At 39.4% G+C, this 24,178-nt stretch overlaps 1 protein-coding gene across 10 annotated transcripts in view; it reads right to left on the reverse strand.

The window, feature by feature from the left end:
* FRYL (FRY like transcription coactivator) overlaps positions 1–24,178 on the reverse strand; it is a 232,292-nt gene that overhangs the window by 50,199 nt on the left and 157,915 nt on the right. For 8 of the 10 annotated variants that reach the window (XM_023764804.1, XM_023764802.1, XM_023764805.1 and 5 more), the window contains 17 exons: positions 22,652–22,743; positions 19,789–19,961; positions 18,094–18,254; positions 17,413–17,523; positions 16,431–16,585; positions 16,010–16,109; positions 14,498–14,666; positions 14,052–14,311; positions 12,986–13,126; positions 10,603–10,771; positions 8,359–8,443; positions 7,715–7,827; positions 6,609–6,759; positions 5,831–5,934; positions 4,330–4,515; positions 2,361–2,565; positions 663–784 (listed from right to left, as the gene is read on the reverse strand). In XM_023764804.1, coding sequence (XP_023620572.1) covers positions 663–784; positions 2,361–2,565; positions 4,330–4,515; positions 5,831–5,934; positions 6,609–6,759; positions 7,715–7,827; positions 8,359–8,443; positions 10,603–10,771; positions 12,986–13,126; positions 14,052–14,311; positions 14,498–14,666; positions 16,010–16,109; positions 16,431–16,585; positions 17,413–17,523; positions 18,094–18,254; positions 19,789–19,961; positions 22,652–22,743 — 2,497 coding nt within the window. The remainder of the gene's footprint in view (positions 1–662; positions 785–2,360; positions 2,566–4,329; positions 4,516–5,830; positions 5,935–6,608; positions 6,760–7,714; positions 7,828–8,358; positions 8,444–10,602; positions 10,772–12,985; positions 13,127–14,051; positions 14,312–14,497; positions 14,667–16,009; positions 16,110–16,430; positions 16,586–17,412; positions 17,524–18,093; positions 18,255–19,788; positions 19,962–22,651; positions 22,744–24,178) is intronic. The other 2 variants (XM_023764803.1, XM_023764809.1) reach the window with 1 other exon arrangement.

Genomic DNA, 24,178 nt, shown 5'->3' on the forward strand with positions numbered 1-24,178 from the left:
GGCTTCACCACACTTTTATTATAACTTTCAGAATGTGTTACATTTTAGATCACAGAAGCCAATACCTGTATAAAAAAGAATTTTTAAGTTTGTCACCCCTACATATGTTCTTTAATGTAATTTTTTCTGACACAATCTATCTATATATATATATAAAAGCCTAAGCGACCTTTACGACCGGATGACCAGCCAGTAGCTATGACGCACACTGACCATCAGGGGGCAGATGCTCAACGCAGAGCTGCCCCCTGGTGGTCAGTGCGCTCCCACAGCCAACCTCCCGCGGTCCCTCCCCACAGCTGGCTGGCCCCCGATCGGGACTGGGTGAGACGGCCGCTATCACCAGCCAGGACAAGGAACCCCACCCATGCACGAATACGTGCACCGGGCCTCTAGTTTACTATAATTTCATGATACCATCATACACGAAACTAAGCACCCCAGAAAGTCCCAAATACCTTTATTTTAAAGGAGTAACTGAACTTTTCTTCAAAGAAAAACAAATCTGTTATCACTAATAAGTAAAAAAAGAAAACCTGCCTAAAACTTTATATTTTAAGCATATTGATATGTCTGCTTTTTGCTAAACATTATCAGAAGTTTTGACATCACCTTAAAATATCTTGTGGAAGGGAAATATTATCTCAAACACGGAAAGATACCTGCGCTGGACTGCTTGAAAACAGAAACCACGTGTTTCAGGAACGCGGCCAGCTGCTCAGCACTCTTTATGCTGGGGTTCTTGGCGGAAACGTCCTCATGGTTCCAAAGGGGCCCTCTTTTTCTGAAAACAGAGAACAGATGCAATTCCTTTGGTTTTTAACTCGTATTGACAGTTTTACTCATACTGACCTAACACACACCATTGCAATTAGAAAGGGTCACACTTGAGTACATCCAATAGCGTGTCACGGTCACACCCTCCTATTACTGTTTATGTACATGGATAAGCAGTGAGCCGCGCAGGTAGGGGAAGAGCCAGGATGGGCAGCATTGCCGTCTTCCATCGTTACAGTCAAATTCGCTCACGGGTAGCAGGGAAAGATGACAAGTTTTGCCAAGCGAGAAGAGTACTGGTCACTGCGTCTGTGTTACAGGCCAATACATTATGTTTGTAGAGGCTAGACTGCACTTAGATTGTAATGCAAGACCATCATTAACTAGTGAAAGCCACAGGGAACGTTTAGGACGGGATAATGTCCTGTTGATTCTTCCTTTAAAACGTTTTTGTATTCTCAAGGCCACCAACTTGATTAATAAGGGTTACACTCAAAGTGCCCTGAAAACCTTTTCTGTGGCCATGCTGCCTTCAGCCCCTGCCATCCCACACAATGCTAAGAGGCTGACTGTCTCTCCCACCTTCCCCATTCAGCTCAAGTATCTATACTAATAAAAGGGTAATATGCTAATTAGACTGGGAGACCTTCCGGGAGACCTGGACATCCTCCCAGACAAAGCCATGGTGGCGGAGCTGAGGCAGAGGTGGTTAGGGGCAATCAGGCCAGGAGGGGAGGGCAGTTGGGATGATCAGGCCAGCAGGGGGCAGTTGGGGGCAAGTAGGCTGAAAGGGGTGTGAGTTGGGGGCAAGCAGGCCAACAGGGGGGGCAGTTGGGGGTGATCAGGCCGGCTGGCAGGTGAGCGGTTAGGGGCCAGCGGTCTTGGATTGTGAGAGGGATGTCTGACTGCCCCAAAGATCGGGCCTAAACCGGCAGTCGGACATCCCCCAAGGGGTCCCAGATTGGAGAGGGTGCAGGCCGGGCTGAGGGACACACCCCTGTGCATGAATTTCGTGCACCGGGCCACTAGTTTTCAATAATGTCTTCTTCCTTGAAAGAGAAAAGATCTGTAACCTATGGCTGAGGCTTCATGGCCCTCCAGGTTGCCTTCTCCCGAGCTCTCTTGTCTAGAAACTCCCTTTCCTCAGCGTTACAGCCGGACTGGATTACAGCCCGTTTCCTCACGCCCCTGAGATTTTGCTCCTGCTGTGGAATACCAGCCCGTTCCTCCCCTTCTCAGTATCTTTACTTTCAGTGCCTTGCAAAGAGTGCACCACAAATAAATACTTGATGGTTGACTGGGTAAGTAGCTAAGGCAAGTGGCATATGTAAAACTTAGATAATATAGCATTCTCTTTGGGCACTTGGTCTCCAGGCACAAGTAAGGCCCTCCTTGGGTACAACAGTGTGAACGCGACAGAAGAATGCTTTGGTGCACCATGATCTTATTAATAGTGGACGATATAGACCGGTGTATTTCCAAGCAATGGCACCTCAGAAAAAAATAGGGCTCTCTGTCACTGACAAATGAAGGAACAACTTCGCACATGCATGCTGCCAGACGGTAAGAGGTGTCACTGTTACCTTGAGGTAATGAATTCCATGAGGGTCTTGACTTTTCCGTCCTGCTCCACAGAGATGTCAACCTCGCTGAGGACAGTGGTGTGCAGATGGGAAATGGCTGAGCTGTTGTTTCCTAAGCTGATACTAGAAGAGGTAGAACTTGAGCTAAGCCCTGAGTCAGTCATAGGGGAGGGCTGGTAATCAGGTATAAAATCACTAACACCTGCTGAAAGAGAAAGGCGGGCATGAATACCAGGCATAAGGAAACCTCACACAGTATTTACTGAATTAACTATCATGCCTTACAGACTATCTGGCATGCGTGAGAGACTCGCTCCTTCTGATGGAGTTTTTGGGCAAACATGATCTCAGCCTGTTATTAACGTAACCATTTGTATTTACTGTGCAGTCCTCTGCTGCCATCTGCTGCCCAAAGGTGAAAGTGGCATTTCCCCAATATTTCAGTGTATTTCCTCAACATTTATTACTTGTAAGTCAGTCACATTTCTCTGATGTGAACTGATTTTTGTTATGGAAAAGACTCTATACTTTCTGATTCATTTTACCTAAAGGAAGACAATTTTAAAGTCTATTTGTAATATTTATATTATGTCAATTATTAAATAATATTAAAGGATATTACTAAGGACCATCTTTAGAAAATGGCAAAAGGAGCCTTAAAAACAAACAAGAGCAAACACCTTTAACATAAAAAGGCAGTAAACTTCATTCTATGCATCTTTTAATCATATTTTAAAAGGTGAATAAATTTCCCAATAATTGTTGTTTTACTAGGTATAGGGTTATATAACACAGTTTTAACTTACAAAGTAATTTTATTTCAGTTTCTAAAAACAAGTATTTTCTAGATCATCAATTATTAACCTAAGGACACTGATACTGATGAATGGAATAAATAAGTTATGGCTATTAGGAAAGAAGTATGACTTTCAAAGAAAAAAATAATTCACATCAACAGTGAAGTAAATTTTTTTTAAAAAAATATTTTATTGATTTTTTACAGAGAGGAAGGGAGAGAGAGAGAGAGAGAGAGAGTTAGAAGCATCGATGAGAGAAAAACATCGATCAGCTGCCTCCTGCAACACCTCCTATTGGGGATGTGCCCGCAACCAAGGTATATGCCCTTGGCTGGAATTGAACCTGGGACCTTTCAGTCCACAGGCCGATGCTCTATCCACTGAGCCAAACCGGGTTAGGGCATGAAGTAAATTTTATATTAGATTTTCATTCATTCAAACCTCATTACTTTAAAATGTGTGATTTGAAACTTAATATACTTCAAAATGTGTAACATTGTATTTTATTTATTTACTTATCATTAGTTATGGACATAAAGTTTTATAAAGATGTTTGACCAGGTGATACAATAAAAATGTATAACATTTTAAATGCAGTAAATATAATCAAGTGAATAAAAAAAATTTGTAATGTCTTCCTTTGTCAATATTTCAGATCTTGACATTAGGAGGGATCTAATAAAGTTCAACATATTTTTGATGACCAGTGCTTAGTAAATTAAGCACTCTTTCATTGTATCTTCAACTTATATGTTCAGAACTTAAAATTTCTATGACAGCCCAGCTGGTGTGGCTCATTGGTTGAGCATCGACCTATGAATCAGGAGGTCAATTACTAGTGGGGGATGTGCAAGAGGCAGCCTATCAATGATTCTCTCTCATCACTGATATTTCTCTCCTTCTCCCATCCTCTCTGAAATCAATAACAACACAGTTAAAAAAAAAACTTCTATGACAAAGAGACTTAAAACCAATACAGACTCAAATATTCCAAACTTAATTCCTTCTTTTACTGGTCAATACAAAATGACAATGGTATTAAAATAATAAAACTACATTTAAAAAAATGTACTCCAGTATTTCAACTTTTATTTACTTGATTTTCTCTATTGCACAATTTTAAATTAATGAAGTACGATTCCACTTTCAAATGATACATTTAAAGCAAATACCTGTGAAAGTGTAATCTAAGTGTGCAATCTGTTTGACTGTGAGCACCCTGGGTTCATTAAACTCCTTGTTCCTGAGGAGGACAGAAGCAACAGTCCGGATGTTACTGTTGGGTCCCATCACTATTAACAAGTGCAGAAGCAGACGTTTACAATGTTCATACACCTCAGGGTGGCAGTGGTCAAACCCTGAAAGGAAGAGTAGAAAATAATCATCAGTAAAGAGGAATAATGAGCATTCTTGATACCAAATTAGTATTTTAAAATGCAGAAATTATATAAAATATTTTGTGGGCCCAGTCAGCATGCTCAGTGGCTGAGCATCAACCTACGAACCAGGAGGTCATGGTTTGATTCCCAGTCAGGGCACAAGCCTGGGTTGCAGGCTCGATCCCCAGTGTGGGGTGTGCAGGAGGCAGCTGATCAATGATTCTCTCTCATCATTGATGTTTCTATCTCTCTCTCCCTCTCCCTTCCTCTCTGAAAGCAATAAAAATATATTTTTTAAAAAATTAAAATATTTTGTGGAAGATGGTACACTACATAAAGTTTTTTATTGGCCTAGAGCAGTTCTCAACCTTCTGGCCCTTTAAATACAGTTCCTCATATTGTGACCCAACCATAAAATTATTTTCGTTGCTACTTCATAACTGCAATGTTGCTACTGTTATGAATCGTAATGTAAATATCTGATATGCAGGATGGTCTTAGGCAACCCCTGTGAAAGGGTCGTTCGACCGCCAAAGGGGTTGCGACCCACAGGTTGAGAACCGCTGGCCTAGAGTTTGTGCACCATAGCCTACTGTCCTATTGAAATGGAGAAAATCCAGGAGGTAAGTTTCAATGAGTTTTATGTGTAATCTTAAAAATTAATTACTCTGTTACATAACACTAGATAAATGATTTTAAAAAGGCAAATATCTTCTGTGCCCAGCACACAACAGAAAGTCAGTAGATGCTTGATTACCAAAGGAATGCAGTAATACATTTATGAATGTGCACATCTGGAAAACTTGGAAGACGGCTATCTTGACACCAATCTTACAAGCATGAAAGGCACTGTTCGGTGTGATGGAGCCCAGTGTTTGTTGCACAAGGCGCAGTTTCACCTGTAATAATCAGACTAGACTGTCCACAAGCCAAGTCTTTTGGGAAACACTTAGAACCCATTTTAATTTTCCATTTACTCTGAAAGTTTCCAACCCCAGAGGCAGATTAATTTAACTTTTGCCACAGCTACGGAAGTATTCCTGTGAGAGGGCCTGTGTATTTGTGTGTGCAGTGGGAGGGGCCACAGGTTAGGGCCCCACGGGATAGACTTGTCTGTGGTTAAAAGAGAGGCTGAGAAGAACCCCACCAGACCACGAGAATCACAGGGAGAAGTGTCTTGGAAACGGCACAGAAAAAACACAGAAATAAACATGTTGGAACTTTGTTAAGTCATACTGCCTTTCAGTTATCACACAAACATGAAACGAAGGAATTAGTGTCAAATATTTATTACCTATAAAAATTGCATGAAGAAGAAGATGGAGGTAGCTTCCCCATTCAACCTTCACACTATGATCAATGATCAGATCAGTCAAAAGGATCACTGCTATGTTACACCTATGACAAATAAGAGTATTATTATAAGTTTTCACTGGAGTAAACCTAGAGAAAATTGTATGCAAATCACTTGAAGACTTTAACATTGTATTTTGTAAAAAAAAAAAAAAAAAATACAACTTCTCAAGAAAAACAGGAATTCAGCCGAAGAAACTGTTAAGTGACAATTTTAGGGGAAAAAACATCTGCTAAGGGCTCCTTCAAGTCAAGGGCCATCTTTTCTTCATCTGCAACCCTAAGACCTGGCACACTGCTTGCCACATAGTAGGTGTTCAATGCGTGTTTGGTGCATCAGTACATTTTCAAAGAATGCAGTAACTGTTCTCCTGTGATTCTGTTAGGTAAAGTTCAGTTTAACTCAATTCAAAATAACAGTGCCTACCACCATAAGAATCGTCCTTTTCAGATGTAGTAACTGGGTCCCAGAAAGGTCAAGTAACTATGCCAGACACCCAGAAAAAGCAGCAGCACACTCAGATTTCATAATACTCATCGTATACAGTCAGAATTGTGAGTTTTCAGATTTCTCAAAACCTAAACGCACTGAGCTCATTGGTCGCGGTATCTAAAGAAAGAAGGTTGCTTGTCTCCCATGCTGTCAGATGGCATCGAGAAAGCTGACAGTGTTAAGCAGAATTTGGCTTGTATGAAATAGGAATGACGCTGTAGTCCACCTGTGAAGAGGTAATCCAGGTGATGACGTTTCAGGCAAGTAATCCACCAGTGGTGACCAGCAGCCTCCAGCTGGTGGGAAGGGCAGTGGCTCTCCTTGATTATGCTCCATCACTTTCAGTCGCCAATTAGAATAAAGTGGCATTGAGTCACCTATCAAAATAAAATGATCTCATTTTCTACACCAGCTATTTTCTGCCAATATAAGCAAACTCTAGTAAGACACCAACTATTCATAGCATTGGAAAGTGATCAGAACAATTTCCCACTCTTTTGACATTTGTTTGCTAGGAAAGACCTGGGGGATAGGTATTCTCAAATTAAGCAAGTCAGAGAGAGAGAGAGAGGAGATACCAATTGAGGTTGCGGCCTTTACGTCAAAGCGAAACCACAGTAGCAGTTTCTTATGGTTCCATAATGGATCTCCAAGCCATGTCACCACGTTACAGGTGAAGCTGCCGTGTAACAGGGCCTTCTGGTAAGTTGCTCATTCTAAATTTCCTGAGAGAGGGCCAACAAAACCCGTCTGAAAAGGAAAGCCGCTCTGCACCAGGGGGGCTGCAGGGTGTGACAGAACGTGCCATCAGGAAATGTGAGTTCTGTGTGACGTGGGTAAGTCACTTAACCTCTCTGGACCTCAGTTCCATCCTGTGCGAAATGAGGAGCCTGGACCCGGCCATCTTCAGGGCCCCTTCCCGTCTGAAGGCTTGTGCTTCTATTCTACCCTCCCCTAGAGTCACAGTGAACCTGGGTAGACTGTTCACTTTGCAACTGCAAGGGAGAACGCGAGTAAAACAGGATTCCGGGGAGAAAGAGCACCTGATTAAAAAAGCAGCCTGTTGCCAGGGTCTGCTCCATGATGCTCTTTGAGAACTATTTTTTTAAGTCCCTTGATTTAGCTACAGGGAACCCGGGCTTTTAAAACAAATATTCCCCACTTATACTGTCTCTTAAAATCAAGACATTTCAGGTTATGTTGGAACACCACTAGTGGCAGTTAAATACTCCTCTTAAAAACAAGTTACTGGAAAAAGAGATTAGCATTAATATAATTAATAGTACACCTCACCATCGTAATGATAAAAAAAGAACATTTGGAATGTATTACTTTTTTCTTCTTCATAAGATCCTCCAGAGCTGCTACTGTATCGAGATTCTAGTCTGTGATGTTGACGGTTTAAGTGACTGTTTAGTCCGCTGTAGATGTCTAGGTGCACATAGCTAGGGGAATGATCATTGCAGTTAGTCACGGCTCATGGAAAAACAGTGTTTGCACTCTACGTTACACTCTCTATGCTTAAAAGAGAACACAGTACACAAAATATTAATGAAAGTTTACCATGATAACATATTACTGTTCACCTCACAAGCCAAAAGCTTAAGCTTATAAGTCAATTATTTCTACCTGAAGGTTTTTGTTACATTGTTGTGCTAATATTATGTTCTGGTGAAACCTGTTTTATAGGAAACAGGCAGAATAAACATCCACTGAGAAAAGTTTAAAAATGTAAACACCAACAGTCACTGACCATCCTCCACCAGCTCATCCCTGAGAGAACATACAAGGGTCTAGCACATCAGCATCTTTAATGCTGAAACAGTCCATGTGGAAAATTTCCAAAATGGGAATGTATTTTTTCACTAGGATTCTGACCCAATGAATACACATCCCAACCCAGAGATGGCCGTTTCCCTGACGACACTCAGTCGCGGTCCCACTGAAAGGCTGAGGAAGGACAGACAAGTGCTTACCTCTCTTCAGCGTTCTCTTTCATGGGCTTGTTATCAAGATTGCCTTCTGAGGGAGCTACCATGGTATTGCTACTGGAAGTAGTTCCTGTAATCAGAAACAAAACAGTATCCGTGCATTTAAAACCTGTAATAACTCAATAGGAGAAAAACACATCAAATTATAGATGTCAAAACTCCAGTAAAATGAGAGCAAAGGCATTGTTAAAAAGGAATGTACTCATAGTGACCAAGAAGGAAAGAAGACAATAGCAACAGAAATTTGGATGCTGAAAAGCCAATGGATAAGAAGTAAATTAAGAAGGCCGAGTCCTAAGCTGGTAGTTAAGGAAACCAAGAAGCTTCCATACCTATATTGTTGAATCTCCAAAAAGGCTCAGAAATTAGTGGCATCAAGTACCGCTGGAAGTAAGGATTGAAGTTGGTGCTAAAAATGTCAGAATTTGGTCTGCCGGTGTGGCTCAGTGATTGAGCGTCGACCTATGAACCAGGGGGTCACGGTTTGATTCCTGGTCAGGGCACAAGCCTGGGTTTCAGGCTTGATCCCCAGTAGGGGGCGTGCAGGAGGCAGCCAATCAATGATTCTCTCTCATCATTGATGTTTCTATCTCTCTATCACTCTCCCTTCATCTCTCTATTAAAAAAAGAGAAAAAAAGGGCAGAATAGGTTGAAAATCTATTGCTGAAGTAGTTGGTCCCCAAGATCTATCCCCCTGCCTCTTATAACTGGGTGGCCGTCTCTTTCCACATCCAGAAATCATTTCTGATGAGACTAAATCAGAAGATTTCTGGACTAGGACACCATGTCCAATTGAGGGAGGAAGAATAGGGGCATTACATCAAAATATACATACTAAAATTTGTGACTGTACCCCCTGCAATCTTCTTACCCCATGGGCTTCCAGAAGGCTATGTTGTGTGTATCTATGGATTTTATGTATTTGTGTGTGTGTGCGCGCGCACATGTGAGTAGTAGAGTTTTGTGTGGGAAATTGGGTTAGTCCAAGAGAAAAGTCCTAGAGACACTTGCATCAGTGAGATCATCGTATAACAAATGACGAGTCAACAAGTTCCATATATTCCTACAGCACATCCAGTCCACTCTTTTATACTCCACTCTATGAAAAGACCAACCTACAATCGGGAGGCTTCTGAGGAAAGCTTTTACTAAGACAAATCAAAACAAACAGTAATACAGAGAAAATAGGAACTTATGCTGGGAGGAGAAAACTTTGTCAGATATAGAAGTGGATAGTTCAACCATGAAACATGAACAGAGTGTTAGTAAAGAAATTCTAATAAAAAAAAACCTCTTTGGAATTAAAAACATTCTAGCAGATATGGAAAATTCAACAGAAGCATTATTAGAAATCCTCTAAGAAAGTAGAACAAAAGGCTGAGATAAAAATAGATGACTGCCGAAACCGGTTTGGCTCAGTGGATAGAGCGTCGGCCTGCGGACTCAAGGGTCCCAGGTTCGATTCCGGTCAGGGCATGTACCTTGGTTGCGGGCACATCCCCAGTAGGAGGTGTGCAGGAGGCAGCTGATCGATGTTTCTCTCTCATCGATGTTTCTAACTCTCTATCCCCTCTCCCTTCCTCTCTGTAAAAAATCAATAAAATATATATATTTTTAAAAAAATAGATGACAAAAATAAATTTCAAAGATATGTAAGATTTCTAATTATACAGATAGTGTTATAATTAACAGGCCAAAAACATTTAATACAAACTGAGTGTTTATAAACAGAGTTTCATAAAAATTTAATCTACAATATCCCAGATGTTATAATCAATTTTCACTGGAAGTTATTCCCTCGGGGACTTTGTTTCTTCAATTCAAAATAATATAATAACTATAATATATATATGGATATATTCACTCACAAAATTGGACACTATGTACAATATATGCTCAAGTAATGAAAAATAAAATTACAGTGTAATTTCAATTAGTGTTTTCTATATTGAACATTAATTATATTCACTAAAATGAATACAAGGATATATAAATCTATATTCTGGTTCTGAGTAAGTATATAAATGTTTCTCTCTAAAATATTAAGAATCTTTAGATTGTCAAATTTCTTCAGTCATATGAGGATTTACAAAATCTTGTCAAGCTAATTACCATACATGACTCATGTTTGCTTTTATTTTGATGATGTTTAAAGCAAACGCTTGCTAAAACGAACAATTAGGTAAAGCCTCTCTGTTGAGACAGAGTAACCAGTTGTAACTTCTCACCTGAGGTGACAGAAGGGACTTTGTAGCTGGACGTGATGCGGTAATACGGGGGGTTATCCATGTGCGTGACTCCTGCACTGACAGGGTCGGTCAGCTGCAGCTCACTCACCAGCTCTTCCAGCAACTGCATTGTCTTGTCTCTACCTAAATACACAACAACTTTCTTCACCTGTCACAGAGAGGTCATTCAGAAAAGAAAAAGCAAAATCTTTACTTCATAAATCTGTCTTGGGACAAATTTTGTAAGTTCCATTTTAAGGGGTAGATTAATAGGCACAATTGAAATGGAATATCACATTGATCAGCAATAAAACACTGATTAATCAGCTTTATAAATACTATCCTCCCTCTGACCCTCAACATTATATCTTATTAAAATTATCTCAATATATTGTTTAATGATTTCCACATTATCTACTTCCTTTACGTGTTTGCTCGTTTTCTTTTTGGTTAAAGTAAAGCAAAAGATAATTGCTCTCCTATAACACAATTTATCTTCTTAATGGGAAAAAACTGAATTAATACATCCCAAGTATTCCTCTAATTTTTAGTCCTTTAAACCCAGGATTTATCCTTTATTCTGCGTTCCCTTTCTCTACATTCAACCCAGCAGTACAAGTAGAGAATGAGAAAGGACCTAGAACTAAACTGAACCCACATTACCCCGCCTGGATGGGAATGTAGATCTAACACTTACTACCTACAGGAGCTGGAAAGTTACTCTGTTTTCCCTTCTGCAAAACGGGGGCTTCAGATAGCTGTTAGAGTTAAGCAGGTGAAGATGTACAAAGCGCTGTAACCCAGTGCACAGTCTGAGTTAAGTGAAAACAATCCCAGCAGTGTGCCTTGTATGTATGTTCCTCCATATTTTCCCCTTACTACTCAACCAGATGATTGGCATGCACACAGACGTGTGAGAAGCTCTGCTTCATATGATCTCTGGAGAAATCCTAAAACAAGCTTTATTCTCTCATTCCACAAGTCTTATCATGGTTACCTGCCGCTAACTGACTTCCTACCCAACCTGCTCTAGGTGCTAATTCCCTGTTCTCGGGTCCAGTCACCTGGCCGCCGGGTGCACCGCTGCCTCTCTGTGCCTGTTCTGACCTGAGGGGACACTGCTGCCCCCCATCCTGTCAAGTCTTCGAGCCCCACCCTCACCCCAACTCCGCCACCTTCTCCATGAAACGTTCACTCCTCCTCACAAACACATCTGGGTTGGAGCTCCAGCTCTACCTACCACGCGATGATGCTAAACGGATGTGTGACTTTAAGGAAACTACTCTTCTCTCTGCCTTGTTTTATTCATCTGTAAAACTGTGGCAATCTTACCAAAATCACAGACTTACTGTGAGGATTAAATGAAATAATGTAGATGAAGTACCTGTATCATTTAAAAAATAATTGAGGAATTATTATTGTCATTAAAAATGGCTCCTTTTTAAAAATTTATTGGGGTGACATTGGTTAATAAAATTATATAGGTTTCAGGCGTACAATTCTGTAATGAATCGTGTAATTGAACGGTGTTTTCACCATCACCACCATTTATCCTCCATTTACCCACTCCTACCCCCCGACCCTGTATATGTTTGATGATGATAAATACTAGGAAAATCAACAAAGCAGGGAAAGAAAAAGACTCTTGTGTGGGGGATGGGCACTTACAGTTTTAGATGGAATGAGCCAGCAAAGGTGTCCATGAGAATGGACCTTTGGGAAAAGACCCAAAGTAGGCGAGGGAGTGTGTGCACATGTGTTTGCATGCATATGTGTATTCAGTTCAACACTCATGGTTGATAGTTTCATAGTCTCTTAACTTGAGCAGATATAAGAACTGCTTCCCCCCTTACAAGGCAAAGACTGCCTTATTCCTCATGGTCTATCTCTTACCAAGCTTTCCTTTGCTTCCACACGGGTTTAGGCACTGAACTCTGACTGACCACCCTGCTCCATCTGATACCCCAATGCCAGCACCTGCCCAGCAAAAACTATCGCTGTGGTCTCTGCTTCAGTAACACTTTCTCTTGAGCATCACCTCTAATCCTCCCAGACAGCCGTGGTGCCAAGTTATTCACTCTCAGTCCTCTGCAGCCCTTCTCATGACTGGACTTTATTAAATTACTGATTTATTCATTAAGTAAATAAAATCTGTACCAGCCGTCAGATTATAACCCCGCAGAGCCTCTGGCCTGCAATAAGAGCGCCTGGCCGATAATATTTGTTAAATAAATCAGCGAGTAAACCCATGTGCTGTTTCCTGACTGTCCTCAGCCTGGCCCTGCTTTGCCTCTGCTGGTCTACTGATGCCTATACTCTGACTTGACACGACACATTTAACTTTTTTTTTTTTTTAAAGTTAAATATCAACTTGAATACATACGTAAGGCAAGAGGCTTGGTTCACTATTCACTCCACAAATGCTGATCAAAAAGTGCAAAATTATTTTCAGGTTTTTCGGCCAGCCATCTGCAAGTGTGGTCCACACGTTCTCCATCTCCGACCAGGCCAGCTCGTCGCCATACTAGGTGCAGGAAACACAACACATATCTCAGTAAAGGCTATCTACTAGGCAGCAAACTTGTCACATCATGCAATATCAGAAAACAATGTTTTTACGGGAAACTTCCATCTTTCCCATACTTCAGAAGAATAATCATTTCTTTCAACAAATCTATACATAAATACCATGACAGTCATGGGCCACATAACATTTCAGTCAACGACAGACTATACAAACAATGGTAGTCCCAGAAGATAACATGGGAGCCAAAAATTCCTATTGTCTAGCAATGTCATGTCATAACATCACAGCACAACACATTACTGATGTGTTTGAGGTAATGCTGGTGTTTGCCAGTTGTACAGAAGTATAGCACATACAATGTGTATCGTACATGATACTCGATAATGATAATAAACAGTTGTTATTGGTTGAAAATACAGCATATTCTTTCTACTTATTAAAAAAAAAAAGTCTGCCACAAAACAATATGCTGTGTTATGCCAGCAACAGCCTCACATATCTAGTGTTTACCGCATCTCCTGACTGCATCACTTTCTTTTGAACTTGATTTAATCTCGTGGTGTTCTGTACAGTACATGCTGTTCAGGCTTGTAGCCTCGGAGCAATGGACTACACCATACAGCTGTGAGTGTAGGGGGCTGCACTCTATGACATTCATAAACGAAGAAGTTGCCTAACAGCGAATTCCTCCGAACACATCCCTGCCATGAAGCGGCACCTGACTGTAATTACATGATTTTAGATGCCCCCCCCCCCCGAAGGTATTTTATATCTAATGAGAAGTTTATTTTAGAGAAAGGAATTTATAATGCATGTATGTTCGATTATCACAGGATTATCTAATCTCCTCATCTACTTCTAACCTTGTTTACTCCTCCTAATGAACACAGTAATTCTGTGCAGCAGTTCAAACCCATTTTACCTTTGCTGTCATGTACATCAGGTTGTTCAAAACCATGGCAGTGGCTTGTGGGGACCCCCAGCCTTCTCCTCGTAACCAGCGCCTGCTAGTCACCATGACTTCTCGGTCTTTTAAGGAGTCATCTTCATCATCATCATGTCGCCTTGCTGTGGGCAAAGGTTTTAAATCTACCAACTCGATGTTGTTCATCCACGGCAGCAGGTAGTGCAGCATGACTTGCCTCCCAGCAGGGTGAGCTGTCTGAATTCTCTGGCTTATCTCTATAGTTATAAACAAGCCAAAAGAAAGGGGACATTTGTAATACTTTCAACAATTAAGTAAAAAAAAAAAAAAGGCAAACAAACAAAAACAACCTCAACTTTCATATATTTAAAATCTCCTAAAAGTAGTATTTCAGAAATGATTGCTAAAAAAGAAAAAACTACTAACCAGTTCAATGATCATACCTGAGAATATGGCGAGAGTCAGCTCAGGATATGCCCTTGCTAGTTCCTCAGACAGCTGATAATATGAGACAGAATACAGATGTGGCAGAGGAGACAGCTGGCTGAGCACTCCATCTGTTCTCTGAACCTCCAATTTGTGAGCATAGCGAAACATCTTCGGTTCCAGGATCTGCGGGGATGTAATGCCATCAATTTAAGATGTTATGGGTCCTCCACATTTCAACTATAATTAAAATATATATATATCTCCTCCCAAGAAATATTCCAGTTTAAAAATTACATAGTTATATAGATTGTAAAATACTTCACATGTTAATTTCAAATACCAAGAAATGTTTGCAAAAGACGTGTAACTATGTACAAGGCATTGCACTCCTTGTGTTTAATGGCAATGCTTTGGGTTAGTAGCATAGTTTGAAAATAACTTCAGCAACTTAATATAAAATTACTTGAAAAAGACATACCACTTTCCAGGTCATATATATGACTATATAAAACAAACGTAAGTGAAAGTAAAATCTTCAAACAGATCTTGGTTAATTACACATTAAATATGGAATATAAACTAAAAATTCTTTTGATGTTACACTATGTAAAGAGCTACACTACTGAACTTTCTTCTTTTATTTTTTTTATTTTAACAAGTGCAGTTTATTTATTTTTTATTGTTTAAAGTATTACAAATAGTAGTACATATGTCTCTTTTTCCCCCCATTGAACTTTCTTCTTTTAAATTTTATTTCTCACTTACAGTTTACAATAAACATTATTTTGTATTAGTTTCTGGCGTACAGCATAGTGGTCAGACCATCATATACTTTATAAAGTGGTCCCCCCGATATTTTAAGTATCCACCTGGCACCATATATAGTTATGACAACACTGTTTACCGTATTCCCTATGCTTTATAACCCCGTGACTATTTTGTAACCACCAATTAGTACTTCTTACTTCCTTCACCTTTTTCACCCAGCCCCCTTGAACTTTCTTAATGAAAGACATTAGGGCGTAATTCAAACCCTTTGGGAAAATCAACATCTCCTTGAACCCCATTCTTAACCCTTGATTGAGTAAAGAACCTCAATCTATTATCCATTAGTTGAGCACTGTATAATAATGATGCATCCATGCCTGGCAAGTTAATGTTCTAGGTTATATTTCTCAGCCTAATAAAGGAAAATTATACAAGGTTATCATAAAAGAGCTAATTACTTTTCACTTGGTTCTCAAAAAAAAAAAAATTCAACTCAGTCTTATCTGAACAGAAATAGTTATACACATACATAGGCCCTAACCATTCAATTTTTATCAGCACTGGCACACATAATCCCTCTACAACTTAAACGACCCATATTACCTTTGTCTTCTATTTCAAATGATCCTCAGGAATTGATTCTAGAGTTTGCTATTAAAAATTAAGCTGGATATCAGTACACTTTCAAGGCAAGAAGAGACTGATGTGCTTTAGTAGGCCCCGAGTAAAAAGATTTTCATTAACATTTGTTTACAAACCTGTAAGAGTTGCATAGCAACTTCATAGATACTCCGAGAAGAATCAGCTGCTTTAAACAGTATCAGATTTAGGAGCATCACTGTGTCACACTGATAATCCCTAGGGACAAATTCCACATGTTAGGAACGTAATATTTAGAGGCCTTCACACAAGCTAATACATATGTTATACCAGGGCCAGAAGGCAGGCACGCAGCAGCCAAGCCCAAGAGGTGACTGGGTGGTTATTGTGTTTATTTCGTTTTTGTTTGTTTTTTTAAGGTTAAAAGGTAAAACAACAAATGCATGATGATCATTATCCTTATTTTGGATAATTTCTGATAGAGCTTAAGAAAATATTGGTTTCTGAATTCAAATGGAAATATTTCTAAATTAGTATTTCTGAATTCAAATGGAAATATTTTCTTAAGAAAAACTGTACCTGTTCTGGAAAACGTTAGCGATGGCCTTAAAGCAGCCGGCAGCCACCCTCCTGGAGCCCGTGTAACACCGATCCACTGCCCAGTACATCAGGTTGCTCTGGTCCGGGTTCAGCTCCAGCAGTAATGTCACTGCTTCACAGCCCAACTGGTGAACCTACGGAAAGGTCACAAAATCGCCCAGGACAGAGTCGTATACGATTCAACTGTCTGCTTCTCCACATTTTACTAAAACATCACGCGTGTACTTATTGCATTTAACACAAAACTCAGTCTCTTTTCTTCCAACTCCTTCTCATTTTATTCAGCCACTAGAAAAAGCGACCTGGCTCCATTAACCATGGACTCCGGCATGTTCCCAAGATGCTGAGCAGGACAGCTCCCTCCTCCCACAGAGCCCCCGAGGCCGTGGGTGACCATGGGCAGTGCTGCAGCGCTGTCAGCAAAGTGAGCCTTTACCCTCCCCAGTTATTTTTCTCAAGCATTATTCTTGTTTTTAATAACCCAATAGAAAAATTATTCGGAGGGGAAAATATGTAAGCTCTGTCCTAAACTGTGACGCCTGTGCGCGTGTGCTATGAGAGTGCGAAGGGCACAGGGTCCAGAGGGCAAGAAAGAATGATTAACTGGAGGGTGGTCAAAAACAAGAAATTAAACACAGCAAATAACATTTCCTCCGTGGAGCTCAATGTGTTCTACATTAATCTTTATTTGTAGACTTAGAACCCTATTGTGAGATGTATACACACTGCTGTATTAATCCTGCAACATAAAAGGGGAATGGAAACGAGCAAGGAGTGTGTAATAAATAAGAATTAGAAATTTTAGATGATGGCTTCCTATTTAATTTACAGAATATGTTTTCTGCATGTAATTCTAACCTATCTTATTTTAAAAACGACTTGTTTTTTTTAGTGGGCCATACGATAATTCCAGATAATGCAATGACAATTATGAAATGTTAAGGGAATTACCGATAATTACCTTTTTGTCCAGAGAGTCCAAAATGTTATCCAACCATTTGTACAAATAGCCATCTGATGAGAGTCCTACATTATCTGCAACAGGGCCACAACATAGCACAGCAGACATAGCCTTCAAACAATAATATTAGAATTACATTTAAAACATTTCGGAGGTAACGTGTGGTTGTTTAATGAGAAGAGGCAGGCTATTTTCACTCATGCTTGTGTAGCTACAACACCTTTCTGTCTTAACAAAGAAAAGCACAATAGCGATTTTTGAAACTAAGTAATTTATTATGAGTAGTAAGTATCATGGTACCAAATTAGACATGGAGTTTGAACAGTAACAGAAAAGAAGCAAAACAAACAAACAAACACAAACAAACAAACAAACAAAACAAGCAAGAGAAAGCACTTAAGTAGGGAAAAAATGGGTATTTCTTTTAGGTGATCCTCAGTTCTTTAAGACAATGGAATTCAAAATTTGGGGTAGATTCTGAAGGTTCTTACGTTGTACTGTATTTTATGTATTTAAATAAACTTACAGTACAAAAATACAGCAAGCAAATATATACATTCCAATACTCTCAGGTACTCAGGAGAAATCCCTACCCTTTTTATAACACTAGACATTGAGAGACAAAAATTTTAACTACACTCCTAACATAAGAAAAAAGCAATCAGATTTCTAAGTAAATACCTTTAGTGCACAGTATTGATGTCTGTTAATTTGCATATTTCGATCACTGTATCTGTCCAGGGGAGTAAACATGATGCTAAAAGGGCCTGCCCAGTGACTGAACAGCATGAACAGACTATGACGAAGGCTCTGCTGAGGGAAAATACTTCTTCTCTGGTGCACTGTGAAGGACACAGAGGGAGAAAAAGTCATTTCCATTTCTTTCACTTTAAAGTGCATTTCAACTTGTTTGCTATTCAATACGTAACATTGGAAAACAGAAATGTTTTCATTTTGACGTAACGAAAACCTCTCTAGTGACAAATCGAAAACCTCTCTAGTGACAAATCGTTTACACAGAGGCGAGTGACAGCACCAAGGTCCCAGCCCGTCACCGGGGCCTGCCTTACGGTGGGAGGGGGTGGGGGTGGGGGGGACACCTGCTGCCCCTGGGCTGCTGCTGGCTCCATGGTGAGCTTGGCCAGGGCATTAGCAACACAAACACAACTCTGATCTTGGCTGGCTGATCTCTCTCAAGAGAGAGCTTCGGACTACAGACGTTATTTTAAAACTTTGCATGTTTTCAGCGGTGCAGCTGTGTTTATGAAAGAATCCTCACGTAGCCGCTTTATATACAAAACAAATAAAAGGGGGGCTGATCTAAGCACAGTGTGCCGCCTGCATCCAAACCCACTCTGCTGCCTCTTGCTGCCGGCACCAGAGGGAAGACAACATAATCTGAAAACCACCGGCTGAGAGGCAGGCTCTCCAAGGATTCTTTCCATTTTAAAAGCCCATTCTACCAGCTCTCGGCAGCGGTCTGTGTTGAGGAAATGCAACCGTGTCATCACGAATCAATGTGGGAGTTGCAGATAAGTGTTTAGCAATTGATTAAATTATATCTGTACATTAGTGAGCTTCAGATCAGAAAATTTAGAGGGGGGAAAAGTGCTCCTTTCCTCTTAAAAGCATCATTTGCCCCAAAAGTTCAAAGTAGGTTTCCTGCAATTGAAAATAATATACCTGGAGAAGTTCGTACAGGACCCTTTTACAAAAACACAACTGTGCTCTTACTTTAAAAGCCAACTGTTCACATATACTTTTTAAGGTAACTTTAATTTTTCCCAGAAACAAAAAGGAACATTTGTATTTACATTGTATGCTAAAGGCTATAGTTACCTTTTTGTCTTTCACTTGTAAAGTATTTATAACTTTTTGAAATGAAATTGCATGTATCCATATTCCCAGTGCCTGAACCAGTACCCGGCATATAGTATGTGCTCAGTTACAGGCACGTATGTGTTGAATGAATCATTCAGTGAACACTGTATCCTTGTACTTTATATCTATGGCCCATATCCTATCCATTATTCAAAAGTATCTCATTAATTCTATCCTCAATTATCACTTAGGGCATTATGCTTTTGGCTCTTGCATCTAGAACAAGTTTGTCCAATGAGCTTATTTTATTGATTTTTTTTTCACATTTCTGCATTGCTGTCTTGATCGTTGAAAATCTATGCTGGGTTGCTTTTTTAAAATTTCTAACCACTGATAGTGATTCAAAAGCAAAACACTCTTGCCATTCATGGAATACTGACACATTTACCCAGTATGCTCACAAGTTGCTTCATCAACTTAGATTACAGAACCTGAGGGAAAGAATATGGTGGTCCCTCAATATTCAACAGTAGCTTAAGAAACTAAAGCTCGTACCTGGAACATTCTGAATGATATTCGCCACTAAGGCACTAAAATGGCATCGTATGTCCTTCAGTGTGTCAGAGTCCTTTTCATTTTCCGCTTCCAGGAGTTGTCTAGTTAAATCTACATACTCCAATAACGTGTTGTTGAGGAAATGTGTTTCATTATCAAGGCCACCGCTTGCACTGAAAATATTCAAGAAAATAAGTGATAAAGAAAACGTGATTTTAAACTATAAATGTAAATCAAAACAAATTCCAAGTAATCAAAATTGGAACTCTGCATGCTCATGGGAGCATGCAATTCAATACACAAAAGTTAAATGAATGTGTGCTTGGCTTACTTAGATATAAAAATAAATGGTGCTTCTTGCAGTTGGCTCCATAGCTCAGGCGTTATGTAAAAATAAAAGGTGCTTCTTAATCAAGGAACTACTACCGCAATTTCTATTATTCAGTCCCATATCCAACTTGAATCAACTATTCTGAGTGCTAAGTGTTATTCCCTCTCCATCAAAATATACAGCTTTCAAAGTAAGGAAATAAGGAGGCATACGGGATAGGGAGGACCAATTTAGAAAGGAAGGAAGAGGAAAGACTACCCAGTCTCATAGTTAATATGCATATTCATATTCATATTATACCTTTAGCACAACTCCAGGACAAGTATTATTTGGGATATACAAATAAAAAGGAATTCTGCCCTGACTGGTTTTTAAATCTTTCTGTTCTTCCAACCCATGGGCAAACCTCGGCCCGCGGGCCGGATCCGGCCCGTTTGAAATGAATAAAACTAAAAAAAAAAAAAAAAAAGACTGTACCCTTTTCTGTAATGATGTTTACTTTGAATTTATATTAGTTCACACAAACACTCCATCCATGCTTTTGTTCCGGCCCTCCGGTCCAGTTTAAGAACCCATTGTGGCCCTTGAGTCAAAAAGTTTGCCCACCCCTGGCTCTAGCCTAGCCCCATGGGGCTGCCTCAAGAATCTCTGCAATAAGATTCTCTTTGAGGCGAAGGCTCTGGTACCCAGAACCCACTGAGTGGAAGAGGGTCATCTGGTTGGAGTCAGAAGTCTTGGATTCCACTCTTGTTCCATCAGTTATTAAGCCTGAGATTAGTATCTGCTTCAGAGCATTTGACTAGAAATATAACTGACATTATATATGAAAGGCCCAATGAACTATAAGTGCTACATAAATGATTAGCTATGATGTTTACATTTATTTTGGTCAGCTTTTCTGTGTTATACTTGAAAAGTACATCTAAGATATGTGATTTTAAAATTAAATTATTTTTTACTAGTGAATAGCTTCTAATAAACATCTACATTACAGGGTGGGACAAAAGTAGGCTTACAGTTGTTCATATGGAAAACAACACATTGATAAATAATAATACAAGAATAAATTCTATGTTCTGCATATTCACAACTGTTAACCTACTTTGCCCACCCTGTATATTGAATGAATTCATGATGAAAATTTTTCCTTTATTCTGTCAATGAGTGTTTAAACTCCAGGCCATGCCTTATTGGTGAATGAGAACTAATTTAGCAGATTGCAACCTGGCCCAGAATCCACTGATTTAAGAAATATTCACTGAGTTACCTACAATGTACATAGGATCAATTAGGTCAACCAAACAAGTATCTTTGCCTTCTTGACATTGAGAATTCATCTTTTCGACTTAGTCAAGGAAATAAAAAGCCAGTCATACAATACTGTTATATTCATTTCTCTTAAAAAAAACCAAAAACAAAGCACATAACTATGTTCAAAACCATTACTGCTCAACAACGAGTACAGCTTTCGCAGTTAAATTTTAAGTAAGCCAACATCTTGCAGTTCCCAGACAATATCGTTCAAAGATTCTTCATTCATTAACATACATTAAAAGCAACCAAAGGAGAAGAAAGATGATTCAGATGTGTATTAGGTTAATTTTATGCATCAAGCCCAGCAAGTTTCAAGTTTACTTTTTTCTAACTTTGACTGCTTTATTTTTGTGGGGGGCAGAAAACAGAATGTTTCTTTTTTCTTTCTTTCCATTTTCTGTAAAAGAATGGTAAACCAAGGGTTTAAATTCTCATTGATTAAAGCTCTATTTTAAAAGCACTTGTCAAAAGCATACTCAGAAATAACGAGGATAAATGCTAAAGTAACAATCCTACACTTGCTTGATTATTAAGACCTTCACGATCTCTTTTGAGTTACCTTTTTTGGGAAATGGTCAAATGCATATTTTCCTCTTTCAACGACCAGGCAACACCATTACCTCCTAAGAAATAGTTATTGCTCAACACTAAGCTGACGAAATTCTCCGCCAGGGGTTGCTCTTAGTGTCCAGATGCCTCTAGTCCAGCAACAATCCCAGGCTTTATGTTTTCATAGGTGAGGGGTGAAAACAGTTACAAATTATGTTTCATATTTCCCCCCAGCAAGATAGATTAACAGTTGAATGGAATAAATATGCAAACTTTATTATGCGGCACCTTTAAATGTGTGATTTTTACAAATCTAGAAGAAATAGATCTTAAAAATGAGGTAAGAAATAGTTAAATCAGTAATAATAATAATAAAGAGGCTATTACCCACTTGCCTGGGTTACTAGATTCCAACAAATACCAAAATCATAGGAACATTATATCCAATTTTTACCTCAAAGCAAACTAGCGCTAATGTTAGATTTCGAAATACATTTTTTAGCCATTAGCTAATTTCTTGGATGCAGCTTTGACTTTGGTAAGTAATGTTTACAAGTAATGCAGACAGGGTTTTTGGGTGCAAAGGTGTTTTTCTGTTAGGTTTCATGAGAGAAAAAAATATGTTCCCTAATTATTTCAAAGTTTAAAAGAGCAAAATCCGGCACTGACCTGTGACTAATGACACCAGCATCTGCCAGCAGTTCGAATATTCGTACCAGCTGTACTCGTAGAATGTCTCGACGCCTGCGCCGTTTCATATTCTATTCCAAGGATACAAAGATATCAATTAAAAATCCTTCGGGGAAATTTATCAAAAACCTTGCAAAGGTGTGACTTGCAAAGAATACTGCGAATTCCTTAGAGCAGCGGTTCTCAACCTGTGGGTAGCGACCCCTTTGGGGGTCGAACGACCCTTTCATTGGGGTCGCCTAAGGCCATTGGAAAACACATATATAATTACATATTGTTTTTGTGATTAATCACTAGGCTTTAATTATGTTCAATTTGTAACAATGAAATTGGGGGTCACCACAACATGAGGAACTGTATTAAAGGGTCGCGGCATTAGGAAGGTTGAGAACCACTGCCTTAGAGCTTTGTGGCTTATTGAAGTTCTGTTGGTTGTGTTAATACAGATTTCAAGCTCTCTGGTAGCTACTGCACCAAAGAGATATGTGTAGATAGTTTGAAATTAATGAGCAAATAAAATCACATGACATTTTCCACAGTGATTGATACCCCTTGTATGGGGGAGGAAAATAAAAATTCTACCGTTACTTTTAGGTGATTTACCAACCTGACTGAAGAACTGAAGCTTTTAGTTAAACTGTTCTCTTTGACAAAGAATCCCTAATATACTCCCCCAAATAGGACAGCAGGGCAGGGAAAACATCACAGGAGGGACAGAAGAGTCCTCTGATTTTGTCATGCCTACGTTTTCCATTTTAACATTGAATTTTGACACACAAAAAATAAATACAAGAACAACAGAATAAAAATGTCTTTACTCATTCTGATATGAGTAAATGTTCTGTCTGATTAGGGCTGAAGTACTCATGCTGAGAGTAAACAGGTGCAACACCTCAACCTGAGTCAGCTTCTAAGGGGAACAGCACTAGGACGGAGCTATCTCACTCCTTTCCTTGGATTATTTGGTTATAATGTAATCTGTGTAATACAGAGCGATTAACAACATAGTTATTAGTCTTCCACTTTTGTGTCCACACACTAGTTTTTTGCCTTTCAGAATACATAAATATTCAAGCCAGGTTAAAAAAAAAGTATTTTAGCTCTTTATGAAGTTTCCAGCAATTCACTCATATTGACCAGGATGGCTTCTTAACAGTCTTTGAAGATTTCTGCAAAGTTTTAGTTGATTGGCTTTTATTTTGTCTCCATAGAAAGACTGTGAACCTAAAGCTCTGAAAATATATCTTACATTCAAGGTACAACACTGTACACATCTATTCACTTGCTTTGATGACTCCCCCGCCCCCCGAAATGTAATATAAGTACTGATACTTAATTTTGTTTCTGATTTCACTTCCCCCTAATAAGTCATTCTGAAACAAAAATCGGATTAATTACAAAACGGGAATATTGTCACCACTCTCTACAGCAAGCATGTCAAACTCACGGCCCGCGGGCCCACAACAAATATTTTTGCGGCCCAGCCAATATAACGGTATGTAAGAA

The sequence above is a fragment of the Myotis lucifugus genome, unplaced genomic scaffold (genome assembly GCF_000147115.1).
Source record: "Myotis lucifugus unplaced genomic scaffold, Myoluc2.0 scaffold_349, whole genome shotgun sequence".
Classification (NCBI taxonomy): Eukaryota; Metazoa; Chordata; class Mammalia; order Chiroptera; family Vespertilionidae; genus Myotis; species Myotis lucifugus.